Source organism: Diachasma alloeum, unplaced genomic scaffold (assembly GCF_001412515.2).
Source record: "Diachasma alloeum isolate Michigan unplaced genomic scaffold, Dall2.0 Dall_scaffold_00368, whole genome shotgun sequence".
NCBI classification, from domain to species: domain Eukaryota; kingdom Metazoa; phylum Arthropoda; class Insecta; order Hymenoptera; family Braconidae; genus Diachasma; species Diachasma alloeum.
Window position 1 is genome coordinate 1,091,714 of NW_021680507.1, and position 13,980 is coordinate 1,105,693.

Here is a 13,980-nt window from a genome sequence, read left to right on the forward strand (position 1 = left end):
CCCCCCCCCCCCCACCGCCCTCCTCACTCATCGGCCGGATAATTCACATTTCTTGCGGATGTCTTGTCGAAATCGCGGTTTTACGGAGGATAAGGTGAGCGAGAGAGAGATGGAGGGTCTGAGCAAGAACCAGGGCCTTGCACGCACTCAAACCCATATCCTCCCCCCCCCCTGGACTCCCGCGCTGCATCGCTTCATTCGTGGCTGGACTGCCTCATTAATAAGTACAGAACCACACTGAATTGCCGTACGTACACCTTGGAATCGACCTCATCATCATTCTCGCTTCCCTTCTTCAAATTCCAGTGATGGTATACATATGCCCATCAAATACATACCAAAAAATCACATTAAAGGATAGGATGGCTGGAGTTGGATGTAAGAAATGCTGTAATGAGGTTTGATGGGTTAGATGTGATTTTCTTGGAAATTCATTTGATATGATTTTTAATTTTTTTTTGGGGCTGTTGGTTCGGAATGACATTGGTGATTATGTGGGGTTGCTGTTGGATAGCGGAAGAGAAAAGTTATTATATTGAGAATTGTTGGGGGAAATTGAAGGTTTTAAGGATGTCCAAGTACTTTGGCTACTTTTTCTCCAGCGAATGAGTCCAGGATAGAATGACGAAGGGAAATTTTTAATAGGGATAGCCAATAATACTAGATTTTGGCAATATTAAAAAGGATTGTCTCGTTATATTGGTCGAAGTTTAACTGTGTTTACCAAATTTAAAATAGGAGAACGATCGCGCGCTTGAGCACGCGTGTTGAAGACAAATCGTGATACGGGAAAAAGGGAAAACTGAAAAAAAAAACTTTTTCAGTTTTACCTTTTTCTACATACTTTTGAGAGTTCTCAATAACCCGTTGCTTGAATAGTTACAATCAACGTTCACCCGGCTAAAAAATTCGATTTTGGCGAAAGTCAACTTTCCCCCTGGAAAAACGGAAAATCTGACCCTTTGAAAATCTGAAAAAATAAACTTTTTCAGTTTTCACTTTTTCCACATACTTTTGAGAGCTCTGAACAGCCCGTCGCTTAAATAGTTGGAATTAATGTTCATTAAATTTGTTCATATTCCGAAATTTTGCAAAAATCGATTTCGTGCCCAAAAATAAGGTTTCCGAAAGTTTAAACAATTTCAATTATTCATTTATAAACAACGAATGTGTAAAACACAATAATGTTCTGCAAAATGTACTTTTAATGACGTTGAATATTCATGATTTTTTTCCAAAATTTTCTCACGCAATTTAATTCACAAACTTGATGATTGAAAATTATTGAATTTATCACGTCTGTACCCAACTCAAAATCTAAAAAAATACAATTTTTCGCACAAATTTTCCTCGCGTTTTCCTCAAATTCCCGGAGACAAATCACGCAAAAAATAACACTTGGAAATTTTTCCTCAAAAAACGAAAGAAGATCCCAGCCTGAACCTCTCCTTCATCCCTCAATTTCCTTCAACTAAACTTCATTTGATTTAACTAAACCATTCCTTCAGATGCGCTCTTCCCTCACACTGTTACAATGAAAATAAAACTCATGTTTCCTCAAAAAAAAAAAATGTGATGTGCATTCGATATTTGAACCCGTTTGTAACTGGAATAGAAGAGACTAGGAAGCGTCAGGAGGTGGCGTGTAAGGACGAGTCATGGATGAGAGAGGTTACCCCTCCCCCACCCCCCTCATTCCTCGCAGTATCAGTGCCAGTACCGCTATCGCCCTCTGACCTGACTCGGGTTCGGTGCAGAGGCCCAGTAAAGCGACTACAACCGAGTGTGCCTCTTCTCCTTCCTACCATCTTCAAGTACAACCTTCGGATATATCCAATGGTTGTTATATACCAGTAATTTTCGTCTCTCGCGTGGCTTCCTGGTGTCGTGCCACCGGATCTGGATCGTTGCTGAAACCCAGAAACTTTCGTTTCGAATTAACTTCGTTGGCCTTCAACCCCTTCTCACAATAATTTTCATGTGGAGTTGATTATTTTGAATGAGTAATTGAAGTTTTGATCACTCAAGTTCTATTGAAATGTTATTCGTTTTTTTTGCGTCAATTCTATTGGAGATTTTGCAATTTCACTCTGTCGATTTGTTAAGATGTAGTTGATAAAAAGTGTCAATAAATTTTGATCTAGATCTGGATCGTTGCTGAAACCCAGGAACTTTCATTTCGAATTAACTTCGTTGGCCTTCAACCCCTTCTCACAATAATTTTCATGTGGAGTTGATTATTTTGAATGAGTAATTGAAGTTTTGATCACTCAAGTTCTATTGAAATGTTATTCGTTTTTTTTGCGTCAATTCTATTGGCGATTTTGCAATTTCACTCTGTCGATTTGTCAAGATGTAGTTGATAAAAAGTGTCAATAAATTTTGATCTAGATCTGGATCGTTGCTGAAACCCAGGAACTTTCATTTCGAATTAACTTCGTTGGCCTTCAACCCCTTCTCACAATAATTTTCATGTGGAGTTGATTATTTTGAATGAGTAATTGAAGTTTTGATCACTCAAGTTCTATTGAAATTTTATTAGTTTTTTGCGTCAATTCTATTGGCGATTTTGCAATTTCACTCTGTCGATTTGTCAAGACGTATTTGATAAAGAAAAAGTGTAAATGGATTTCGATTTTTCCATAGAAATTCTTGGGCATAAAATGAAAAAATACAATTTTAATTGAATAAAAATACAAATAAAAAATTCTTTGTTGTTTGTGTCAATTCTACTGAAGACCGCAATTTTAGCCTGTCATTTTGTCAAGAAGTAGAAGAAGAAGTATTTGATAGGAAGGTGTCAATAGATTTCAATTCTTCTATAGAACTTCTTTTTTTGAATTTATTTATTTCTACAGAACTTCTTGGACGGAAAATTTTCCAAATTTTTTCCGTTATATTTTCATTCGCTTCACATTTAGCATTGTTTAAATAGTTTGTGACGTCAAATCTAGAGGCACTTGCCTCTCAAAATTCTGTTCAATAAAAGAGATGTCCGAAGACTCGAATCAATTAATTAGCAAATGCTCATTAAATTAATCTCAATCCTGATTCTAGATTTCCCCTCATTTTTTTTATATTCATTTTATTCTTCCCAAAATAATAAGTCAAGCCTTCCACACACGATAAAATAATGATTCAGAATTAACTCTAATTTTAGCATTTCGAAATTGTTTTTGCCAAATTTCTTTTCAATTCTGCAAAATTTCATTCTCCACATTTTCTAGTCAATAATGAATTGTTTAAATAGTTTTTGACGTAAAATCGCGAGGCACTTGCCTCTCAAAATTCTGTTCAATGAAAGAGATGTCCCAAGACTCGAATTAATTAATTACCAAACGCTCATTAAATTAATCTCAATGCTGATTCCAATTCATTTATTCAAATTACGGACAATTCACCTCCTTGAACGAGTCCAGTTAACATTGATGTCCTCAAGTACCCATGAGTACCATGTCTTCGAAGCTCCAACTCTCCTTGGAAATAATGTCGTGGGATAGTTTCAGAGTGCACGATCAAGGTTTTCTCCTCCTTTGCTATTATGAGACCTCTTATAACGTCCCGACTGACGACAGGAGAAAATGGCTCCGTGCGAGTCGAATCATTTGGGTCAGGGCACAAGTGGAGTCGAGCGCTTTGACATTTTCAACTTGTCATATTGTGCAGAGAGTTGTTAACCCAAGGAGAGAATAAAAATCAGGGAAACTATAATTAAACGATTGGGATGATATCTCTGCCCAATTGATACCCAGAGGATTTTTTTTTTCTCAATTTGAAAAATAAATGTAGGGTCTGAACGGAAAGTAAACTGATATCATTAGTTGATGCTCAATTAATCATTAATATTAATAATAATAAAATAATAACTATAATATAGTTAATAATATTTAATTGATAATAATAATATTTAATAATCTTAAATAATATTTAATATTATTATGATAATAGTAATATTTAATAATCTTAAATAATATTTAATATTATTAAATATTATTATTATTTTTTAATATTTATTAATATGTAATTAATAATAAATGATAATAAATAATAATAAATAATTAATAACAAATATTAATTAATAATTTGATTAGTCAATTGAATTTTTAGGTGTGACGACATTTAAGGTCAACAGAGTGTTTAGAAATCAACAATTTGCAATATTTTTAAGTAAAAAAAAATTGCAAAGTTTTACTTGTAATTTAGACATGAATCATTGCATTAATTAATTAAGTGATCAGTCTAATCAACTCATTAATATCATCAATTAATAATTACTAATCAAATTATTAATTTATTATTTAATTAATCAATGTAATCAACTCATTAATTAATGATTAATAATTAATTTCTGAATTAATAATTTGAATAATTAATTGAATTTTTAGGTGTAACCATTTTGCTGGATTTCTCAAGACTCGATTCCCATTGAGAAATATTTATTATATTGATCAATTGATTATAAATAAAATTAAATCTTCCTAATGTGACATGCTCAAAAATCGTCGCAATAAATTGGTTGAGCATGATTATGAATGCTGAAGAGAACTGTCAAAATTGGTTCGTCCAGCGATGGCGAATGAAGGTAGATCAGCAGCCAATCAGTTTCGTCGCACGACGGTTGAGGGAACTCGTTGAAATAGGTGAAATTCATGAGAATTTCGCCTTTGTATGGAAGTATATACTGCTGAAATAATTCGGAAATTATTTTTATTCTCAGTATGCGCCATCGAATATTCCCCCACGGAGAAAAAAGTTGGGGAAAGATTAGCAAACGAATCGTAAGATATCCTCCACGAAAAGTATTTTTTATTGAAGACCTTTTTCTAGATAATTTTTTTCCAACTTTACTCTCCGTGTAGTCAAGAATGTACCGATAAATTACCGGAAATTAAGTAATACATCGCCTTTGTAATTTGGTCTTACCTCGTGGATGGGGCACCCTCTGGTGATGTCAAGTAATAGGATTTTGGTGAAGGTCTCAAACACCTGCCGATTGTCTGGATCTTGCAAATTAGGGTTACATAACGATATATTCTTTTGTGTTCTAATTACGTCGAAAGCGCCTAGATCCATATAATCAAGCGCTTCGGTTTCCAAAATCCACTCAACCTAGAAAAATTGGCTTCAATGAATTATGAAGAAAAATACCGAAATATTTTTTATATTCACACATTTTAATCAGCGTATAAACATCTTGAGTCATGTTTTCGAAATTTAATGGTGGAGGAATCGCTGATAAATCTCCTGTCACGAAAAACCGATCGGAAGTTGCGCAGTCGACGACTGCGCATGGCGGGAATAAGATGCACCAATCATGTGATATGACCTAAAAAACCATTTTATTCGCCATAGATATCCCTCAATTGTTCACGCGGCGTGTCTCGATGACTTCTCAATGGTTATCGCGATAATTCAAGTGAGAGTGGCACATTCTCTTTTAAACATTCAAAACTATTATTTATCTCACTAGGCACGATAAACAGCGATTCTAACCTCATTTCGTTCGGTGAGAATGCGATTTTCGGGCTTCGAAACTCATGTGATTATAATCCTCGCCGTTAGCTCGGATTATAAATCCACATTCGTCGGAAAATGCTTATATCGGCCTAGTAAAGTAATCTACTATCTTCTAATTAGCCAAAAACCATCATTAAGAATTTATTCCCTTCATTTTCATCATTATTAATGTGGAAACGTCTCAGCTCTCGTTATCGAAATTTAATGGTGGAGTAATCGCAGATAAATCTCATGTCACGAAAAACCGAACGGAAGTTGCGCAGTCGACGACTGCGCATGGAGGGAATACGATGCCCTCAGTCATGTGTACATGTACTACGGATACACTCTCGAGTGAAGGTGCTCTCGCTGTCGCTACAATGCCCCACTGTCAATTGAAATATCTCGAAAACTATTGAGAAATCATTGAGAAGTCCGCGGCGACAAATGTAGGGAATTTCATAAGAAACAAAATGGTTTTCAACTCACATCTCTACGAGTCGTAGTTCCCAGGATGCGGACGTGCACGCGCTCTTAGAAACAAAAAATCTTATTCTACTTACCTAAATAAATTACATCTCGATAATTGTAACTCGTAGAAACATGAGTAAAAAACCATTTTATTCGTCGCGATGATACTCAATTTTTCAGAGAATAAAAATTTCATTTTTTTTCTAATATACCCACCGTTATATCATCCTTAACCGTCAAAGGTTTCAGTAACCTCACATGTGTCCCATCAATCGTCATGTATACATCAGAATCCGAAATTCCTAGTCGCGTATATCTAATTCCCGCCGGAAAACTCGTCGTGTGACTCATCTCCACGTCACAATACCAAAGATACCAAAAATACAACTAATTAGAAACAATTTCAACAATATTCCTGTTATCAACCATTATCTATCGCGTCTTACCTGGATGAAGAGTGAAAAAATAAGTGACAATATGCTAAAAGTCATTGCGACTTCCAACGCCCGCAAAGACTGAAGCGTTTACCTGCCGATAGCGCATGAACTAGCATTACTGGAAACCAATACTCAGTCATCACTCTTATTATCAACAGTAAAATGCAGGTTAATAGCACTCGCCTTCGCCGAGTGCTGCACACGCTCCCGCGGGTCAAAAAACACTTTTACGTTCTGACCCTTATTCTGACCCTCATGACCCTCACTCCTGTGGTTCTTAATCTGACCCGTGACCCTTATTCTGACCCTCATGACCCTTAATCTGACCTATGGTCATTAATCTGGCCTTCGTGATCCTTATTCTGACCCTCCTGACCCTTATTCTGACCCTCGTGACCCTTATAACCATTGTTTTGAAACTTGTGACATTTTGAAACGCATGACCCTTCATCTGACCCCTGTGACCCTTAATCTGACCCTCGTGACCCTCATTTTGACCTTTGCAACCCTTAATTGAGGAGAATTCCTACAGAAAACGTTCAATAGTAGTAACAGTTCCCTAGAAATTCCATAGAATTTTCCATCGAATTCGCCAGGTAGTTCAATGAAATTTTTTGATTTGTGTTATTTAATTCTGCAATTGACTTAATGCCGTTGAGTCTTCACAAAATGAAAATTAAAATGAATCCTCCTAATATCCCCTCGATAACCGCGTTGTCTCATCCATTGGTTTTGTCCTTTTGGCCACACGGTCGAGGTCGCACAGAATGAGGAGGGATCGGTTCGTTTTAATCGCTAATCACCAATTAACCAGAGAGTATCCCATCGGCCGAAACTCCCAGAAGCATTTTAACGAGCCGCCGTGTCGCTCGCTACAGTTGGAATTCAACTTTGGCTGTCCAAGATACCTCTCCCCCCCCCGGCCTCCTTCCTCATCCGCGGGGGATACACTCCCCGCAAGTTCTAGGCCTCGCCCTGCGAGTATATATCCATCCCCGGTAGACAAGCGTGTACCACATGAACACCTATGTCCCCTCCCAGATACGTAGAAACTTCTCCGAGGAAGTCCGCTTCTGCCTGATGACATTGTGTGCCTCTGGGTTTTGGTGAGGCGCTTCTCCAAATGTGTGCGTGTGTGTGTCGAGTGGCCGCACCAATTAGTGCATACTTCAGGACAGTGTTGGAAGGACTGAGGCAGAAAGCCAGTGGGAAGGAGTAAAAAGAATCGGGAAAGAGCTGGAGGGAAAAAGAAAGAATCAACTTCGGGCAGGTTTTTGGTAGATATGGGGGAGAGATCTGTGAGTGTGGTTCAAGGTGACCCTTGCCTTCAGCAGGATCATTCCTAGATTAAAGTAGTTTAGTAAACTTGATTAACTCCAGTTGAGTCGTGAACTCCAGTTGAGTGTAACGAAAAAAAATCAATTCGAAGAGTGTAAAATAGTATATTTCGATACGATTGCGGGAAAGTGTTTTTGGGCTCGTGGGAGGTTTATAGGACGAGCCGAAGGCGAGCGATATAATCTCAGAAGTCTAAAAACACTTTTCCCGCGAGTATCGAACCCTATTTTTCATCACAATGTGTGGGAAGTCACTTTACAGGCAGCGTGATGACAAAAATGATCATTGATCATTTTTCCCATTAATTCTAGCTTTGATGAGGGTAAGAAATGCATAAAATGCTTTCTTCAATCATTTTTCTGTTACTTGTGCGTAAACTGGAATCTTACGCACGCTCTGCGTGCGCAATATCTCGTTTTCCGTAGATTGTAATGAAAAATGGGGGTCGACACTCGTGGGAAAAAACACTTTTATGCACTCGTGTCGAAATATACTTTTACGCGCAGTACGCCGTGCGGAAGACAGACACTTTATGGTCTCTAAATCGCCCCGAAAGTGAACTTTTCAAGCAAGTATTACAAAAAGTGAATTTTCGTCACTTGTGCGGAAAAAGAAATGAGAAAAACTGTTCCCACAATTTGTATACTACAATGGGAATAGAATCCAATAAATTCAATTTAATCTAACTGCAAGAAAAATTGGAAAGAAAACAGTAAAATAAATTAATACAATATAATATAATCGCTAGTAAATAAATAAATAAATAAATAAATAAATAAATAAAATCATTTAGAATTTTTTCCGGAAATCCATAGGGACTAACTTTTGGGTGGTATTGTCTTGCGATCTACCTTAAGGCTGACGGATCGTCCCACACAGTCTCGATCTGCATCCAAATCCCCCCGAAACATTCAAGTGTTAATTGGGGTTGCTCAAGTTGCGCAAGCCTCGCTTTCTAAAACAATTAACCAATTTCGTCACCTTCTACATCTCCAAAATTTTAAAGAACTTCTAATTAAGGCGATCGTCATTTCGGCCCTGTCACGTGAAATAACTCATCAAGAGACAAACTAGCCTCTCAATTATGTACCTCCCGGACACTCCAGAAATTGTACAGATCAAATGAACGCTTTCGACTCGTCGAAATTCTAAAAGTCAAGTGGAAAATTTAACACTCAAAAATTACGAAATGCGAGCTGACGCAAGACCAACGGCCACTCGAAGACATGGGCCCCTCATCCCACCTGAAATAACAATTTAATGATCTCGAATGTCTCTAGAGCGAGCAAAAAATTTCAGAGAATTGACTCGTTCATTTTTCCTCCATTACAAGCCAAACAAAAAATGTCGTGCTTCGACAGTCCTGACGACCAGCTCTACCTCCTCGAGTTGACAGTGAACTCACTACTCCTTACCGATGAAAAACTCTACGAGTGTGACAAAAGACCGTTACTCGTAAAAATAAAATATCTCGATCTGCCAATCTTCGTTCTATCTCCAAGTGACTTTGAGCACTCGTCACCGTCAGGTAACGAGACGAAAAACGGTAGGATGGTATTCTCATCCGGCATATCGTGTCTATTTGGTAAACGGCCAAAGTCACTTGTGCGTGAAATGCAAACGACCCAACTGAAAATCGGTATATTTTGTACTGATGAGACATATCCGATTGCCGAAGTGGGACTCCAAGTGTCTGGATGCATGTGCGACCAAATAGCGATGGCCATGAATGATAAAGACCACTTGCCGAAGCCGTTTGTTATGCGAGGTGATTATGGGCTCGTTGATCCGGGTGAAAATCCATCGGGTAACATTGATCTTGAGGTTAAGCTGACGTGTCTTGGGAAATATGTAACCACGCATTATCGGATGAGGGAGAATGCGTTTGTCTTCAGGAGTGATAGGGAGGAGGGACAGTTTTTTGTTAAGCGACTGCTTCCTGGGGATGAGGATCCTCTGAAGGTGAAGGAGAGCCCTCCGGTGGGGGGGGATCCGGAGGGCCCGGAGGGGAAGGCTGAGGAGAAGGCTCAGAAGGCGGGGAAGAAGGAGAAGAAAGGCAAGAAGAAGAAGTGATCTTATTGTCGTTGAATCGGCGATGAAGGACGACTGGAAGACTAGCAGTGACGTGAATATTTCCCTCCCAAAGATCTCAGTAAATCGCCTCAAAAACCCCGCAGAAGTATGAGTGGACAGACGCAGGAGGAGAGGAACGCTGTTGTGCGTAAGAAGATGCTGGACCTGAAGAATGTCAAGGTGGGACCATTGCCGAAGGACTCACCATGGTTAAGACCGGCGCGCATATCATTCATGCAAGATGGCAAAGCGAAGAATTGGGATGTCTCGAGGATACACGACAGTGTTGCAATTATTATTTACAACACCACGAGGAAGAAGCTAGTGTTTGTGAGACAGTTCAGACCAGCTGCTTACTATGGAATTCTACCAGAGAGACATCAGGATGTTGACACGAAACAGTATCCCCCAGAGGCTGGGCTGACCCTTGAACTGTGCGCTGGGATTATTGATAAGAATTTACCATTAGTTGAAATTACCAGGGATGAGTTGAAGGAGGAAGTTGGGTATGAGGCATCTGCCTCTGCTTTTGAGAAAATTCTCACGTACACGTGAGTTTATTAATCTATCTCTACTATTGAAGAGATAAAACCTCATTAACGAGGTAAATTAAAAATTGATCAAAGTGCATATTTGATTGCTTGGTCGATGATTTGTTGAATTGTCTTGGTATTGAGCGATGTTAGGGAGAATTGACAATATGTATTTTTCACTTAAAGTTTCATTTTTTAGAAAACAATGTCCAAGAAATTATACTCCATTTTCAACATTTTACTAGTATAATGTAAATGAAATAATTAACAAACAAAAATAAATACTAAAATGGTAAAAAATTAAATATGCAGTTCTACAAATAATTTCTCGTTTATCGATCAACTTAATTGTAATCTTTTGCTATTTTCCAATTGTCTTGCCTTTCGAGATTGTTAATGAAAAGAATAATAATAATTTTAACAAAATAATGAAATTGAAACCAAAATACTGAACGAAAACAAAATTATAATAATGTAAATAATTCATAATGTAATAATTCATTCATAATAATTATGTTACATTTTGGTTTTTCCTTAGGTGATCTTTGTATCTCACGGAAATAATAAATTGCGTCTAATGAATGCAGAAAATAGGCCTATTGGCGCCACTCGGCGTCAGTTGTTCAAAGTGAGAACAGGGATCAACACAGTCGGTAACGAAACAGCTGTCACCATGACAATTCAACCGCTACTGTCATTTCTCCATAAATAAACCCCAAAAAAATGAGCAAAAATCCAAAACCCTAACTAATTCATGAATAAATCCCAGTGACTGCCCCAATTACTCTACCAATAAATTATGAGTGAAGATAAATCCAAGAATTTTAACCTGAAGCCCCCGGAAGTGCCTCCAGTAATAAGCATGCAGAGTCCCGAATTCCAAAATCTAACATCCGCCGAAAAACTGAACGACAGTGAGTACCGCAGTCTCATATACCGGGCCTTCCCGAACGAGCCGATCTGCGCATGCTCCAAAGATCCCCGCGCACATGTGAAAACTTTCGACAGAAAATGTCCAGGCAGTTGCACGAACAACTGTTGCAATAGAACTCATCCAACCGTTACAATAACCAAGAACAATGCGGACCCCTTTGGAAATCCCCGGAGTGGGAATCACAATACCGCCCACTGTCCATTGAATAATGGGGTTAGAATGCGCGGCGGTGGCTGTGAGGATCTATACCGGAAGTGGGAGGAGCTAGACGCCTCGAGAATTCCTAGAGCACAACATCCCGCCAACTGTCCCCGAACCAACAACTACGGCTCCCCCAACTACTACTACACTACACGAACCGATCGTTCCCTGTCTGAACCAGCCAGGAATCCCTTAAATTCATCGAAATGTAAAACTAACCCGAAAAGTTGCGGAGACAGTCCCTGCATTGGAGCCGACTGTTTCCTCCGCACACTGAGAGAAACTCAGGAGTTCGTTGACTCGCTGGGGAGAGTTCCAGGACTCGTAGGACTCGGGTTAGAGGACCCGTCGGAGAGCCCTTACTTCAGAACAAAGGAATTCCCATCGGAAGACGTGGAGACGGCTCCTGTGAAGGATCAAAAGAAGAATAGAAGAAGTTCCAAGGGCCGTGCCCACCAGAAGACCCAGAAGACCAACGATCCGGTGCTGATCAAGACGAAGCCCTTCACCTTACCGTCGTCCGGAAAGAAAGAGTCGTTTCAAGGTTCTGTTTTGCCCTCGCTCGACCCTTATAACCTTGAAAAGGCTGAGGAAGCCCTTGCGGAAGGGACCGGACCTTGCGGGAAGTCTGGCTGCAGGTCTAGGAGGAAGATCAAGCCTTTAACCTCGAGCTCTCATGAGATCGTCAAGTCCAAAGACAAGGAGAGAAGAAGTTCTAAGAGGAGCTTCCAGCGGAAAAGGCTGAATCGGCGGAGAAATCGTGGAGTAGTTCCGGTTCACGGCGGCGAGGAGCTGCGATCGGCTCGGCGGAGGGTCAAGTACGTTTATTTGGCCGGAGACACTTATCCTGGGGTGACCTTTGGGCACAAGAACTGTAACGACCCGAGGAAGAGGGTCCCTGCTAATATGGGATGGCTGTGGAACGAGTGCCAGGCCCTAGGGAGGCTCAAGCCGAGAGTGGGGTGGCGACCTGGCGCCATCTCCCGGACGATGAGGGAGATTATCAGGGAGACGAGGGCCGGAGCTCTGGAGGACACTAGGTCGCGGTCCGCTCATTCCAGGAGCAGGCTGAAGAACAGGAGTCAGACTTCGATGAAGAAGACCCAGTCCAAGAGGCTCGATGAGGAGGAGGAGGAGGAACCCCCGCCCACTCTTCATATTCTCAGACGGGATGGGACGTATTACGTCACTATGTATCCTATTAAGCAGGAGAGCATGGAGGTGCCACAGCTGGAGGTACCGATGAAACCGCTGCAGTTTAAGATTGTCAAGAATAAGGATGACTCGGAGAGCGAGAGCTCCACTGCTTCCGACATTGAGATTGAGTTTTCACCACCTGCCGCGGTTAATAGGTATAAGAAGAAGGCGGATGTTGTGCATGTTGATGTGCAGGTCAAGCAGCAGGAGATTCTTGATACTTTTAAGCCTGCGGGGGAGAAGAAGAAGGAGAGGAAGGGGAAGAAAGGGAAGAAATAGGGAGGTGCCCACTCAAGGCGAGAGTGGAATGGCGATCTGGCGCCATCTGGCGGACGAGGGGGGAGATTATTAGGGAGATGAGGGCTGGGGCTCTGGAGAATGCTGGGTCAAATAGTAAGCAGTATCCATGAAGAATAGAGACCAGGAGGCAGAACTAACGTTTTCCGAAGCAAGACCATAGTCGGGGTCATCAGATAGTTATTGGTGGCGCTTCGGTCGGTTTACTGAATGGCAGTAGTGGGGGAATGCTGTCTGTGTGAGTATGTAGGTGTACAGGCTTGTGTATATTAAATTAAAAAATTAATTGTATGTAACATTTAAGAATTAATTGTGTATACGAATTTTGTACTTTCGCGAACAATGGAGGACGTAACTATAGTGTGTCATTTAATTTTGTTGATTTACATAATAATGTGGAAATGGTCAAGAGACCCCCAATTGGGCAGCAGTCAAATATGACGGATGTGTATTATTTTTGGAAATCTTGGAAAATGGGGAAGAAAGAAAGAAAATTGTCATAGACGATTCTCTCAATGCAACAATTTTATATAACAGCGAAGTCATATCCTGGTTAATATGTGATAGAATAAAATCTCTCAATCACCTGGCTAGGGTCATAGAATTACTGAATAAATTGAGATTTTTATAAATCACTTTGTTTGCAAAATTGTATAATTTGAAACATGCAATGTGTGTAATAAAGGAATATTTTTAAGCAGAAAATGCTGGTAATTAATTTTTTTAAATGATTATATTGTAACATTACTATGATAATATAATCTTATAGGTTNAATTTTTAAGCAGAAAATAGAAAGTAAGTAAAATAGAGCATAATATAGATAGAAAAAGTTGATGATCATTATCTATAAACAGAAAAAAAGTTCCCATGTAGATTTAAATCTGTCCCCATTTTTCCTAGAGAACTTGTCCAAAACAGAATGTGTCCATCTGAAATTGTTCAAAAGACCTCCACCACCCCATGAGTAAGCGGGAAAATCCTTGCGCAACATCTCTGCGCACA

General features: G+C 39.7%; 3 protein-coding genes across 5 annotated transcripts; 2 read left to right on the forward strand and 1 right to left on the reverse strand.

The window, feature by feature from the left end:
- Positions 1-4,483: 4,483 nt before the first annotated feature.
- LOC107041564 lies at positions 4,484-6,504 on the reverse strand. 3 transcript variants are annotated; one of them, XM_015262168.1, is made up of 4 exons: positions 6,414-6,504; positions 6,184-6,318; positions 4,924-5,109; positions 4,484-4,684 (listed from the first exon to the last, which is right to left on the reverse strand). In XM_015262168.1, exons 1-4 carry the CDS (start codon positions 6,456-6,458, stop codon positions 4,493-4,495), a joined length of 558 nt encoding a protein of 185 aa, XP_015117654.1. In that variant the 5' UTR covers positions 6,459-6,504; the 3' UTR covers positions 4,484-4,492. The 3 variants fall into 3 exon arrangements, with proteins under 3 accessions (XP_015117654.1, XP_015117653.1, XP_015117652.1); XM_015262167.1 differs by having other exon boundaries at positions 4,484-4,681; positions 6,184-6,354; positions 6,414-6,465; XM_015262166.1 differs by having other exon boundaries at positions 6,184-6,354; positions 6,414-6,465.
- A 3,402-nt stretch (positions 6,505-9,906) lies between these two features.
- On the forward strand, positions 9,907-10,370 carry LOC107041544 (uridine diphosphate glucose pyrophosphatase-like). Its single transcript, XM_015262139.1, has one exon. The coding sequence runs from the start codon at positions 9,924-9,926 to the stop codon at positions 10,368-10,370; it is 447 nt and encodes a 148-aa protein (XP_015117625.1). The 5' UTR covers positions 9,907-9,923.
- A 777-nt stretch (positions 10,371-11,147) lies between these two features.
- On the forward strand, positions 11,148-12,959 carry LOC107041569. Its single transcript, XM_015262170.1, has one exon. The coding sequence runs from the start codon at positions 11,148-11,150 to the stop codon at positions 12,957-12,959; it is 1,812 nt and encodes a 603-aa protein (XP_015117656.1).
- Positions 12,960-13,980: the final 1,021 nt, after the last annotated feature.

Excerpts from the sequence above, each read along its gene's own strand:
- LOC107041564 (XM_015262166.1), bottom strand. The coding sequence starts at position 6,458 with ATGACTTTTAGCATATTGTCACTTATTTTTTCACTCTTCATCCAG. Across the intron at positions 5,110-6,183 it reads CGGTTAAGGATGATATAACG|GTTGAGTGGATTTTGGAAAC; the intron begins GTGGGTATATTA and ends CAATTTTTCTAG. Across the intron at positions 4,685-4,923 it reads GAGGGTGCCCCATCCACGAG|CAGTATATACTTCCATACAA; the intron begins GTAAGACCAAAT and ends GAATTATTTCAG.
- LOC107041544 (XM_015262139.1), top strand. The coding sequence starts at position 9,924 with ATGAGTGGACAGACGCAGGAGGAGAGGAACGCTGTTGTGCGTAAGAAG.
- LOC107041569 (XM_015262170.1), top strand. The coding sequence starts at position 11,148 with ATGAGTGAAGATAAATCCAAGAATTTTAACCTGAAGCCCCCGGAAGTG.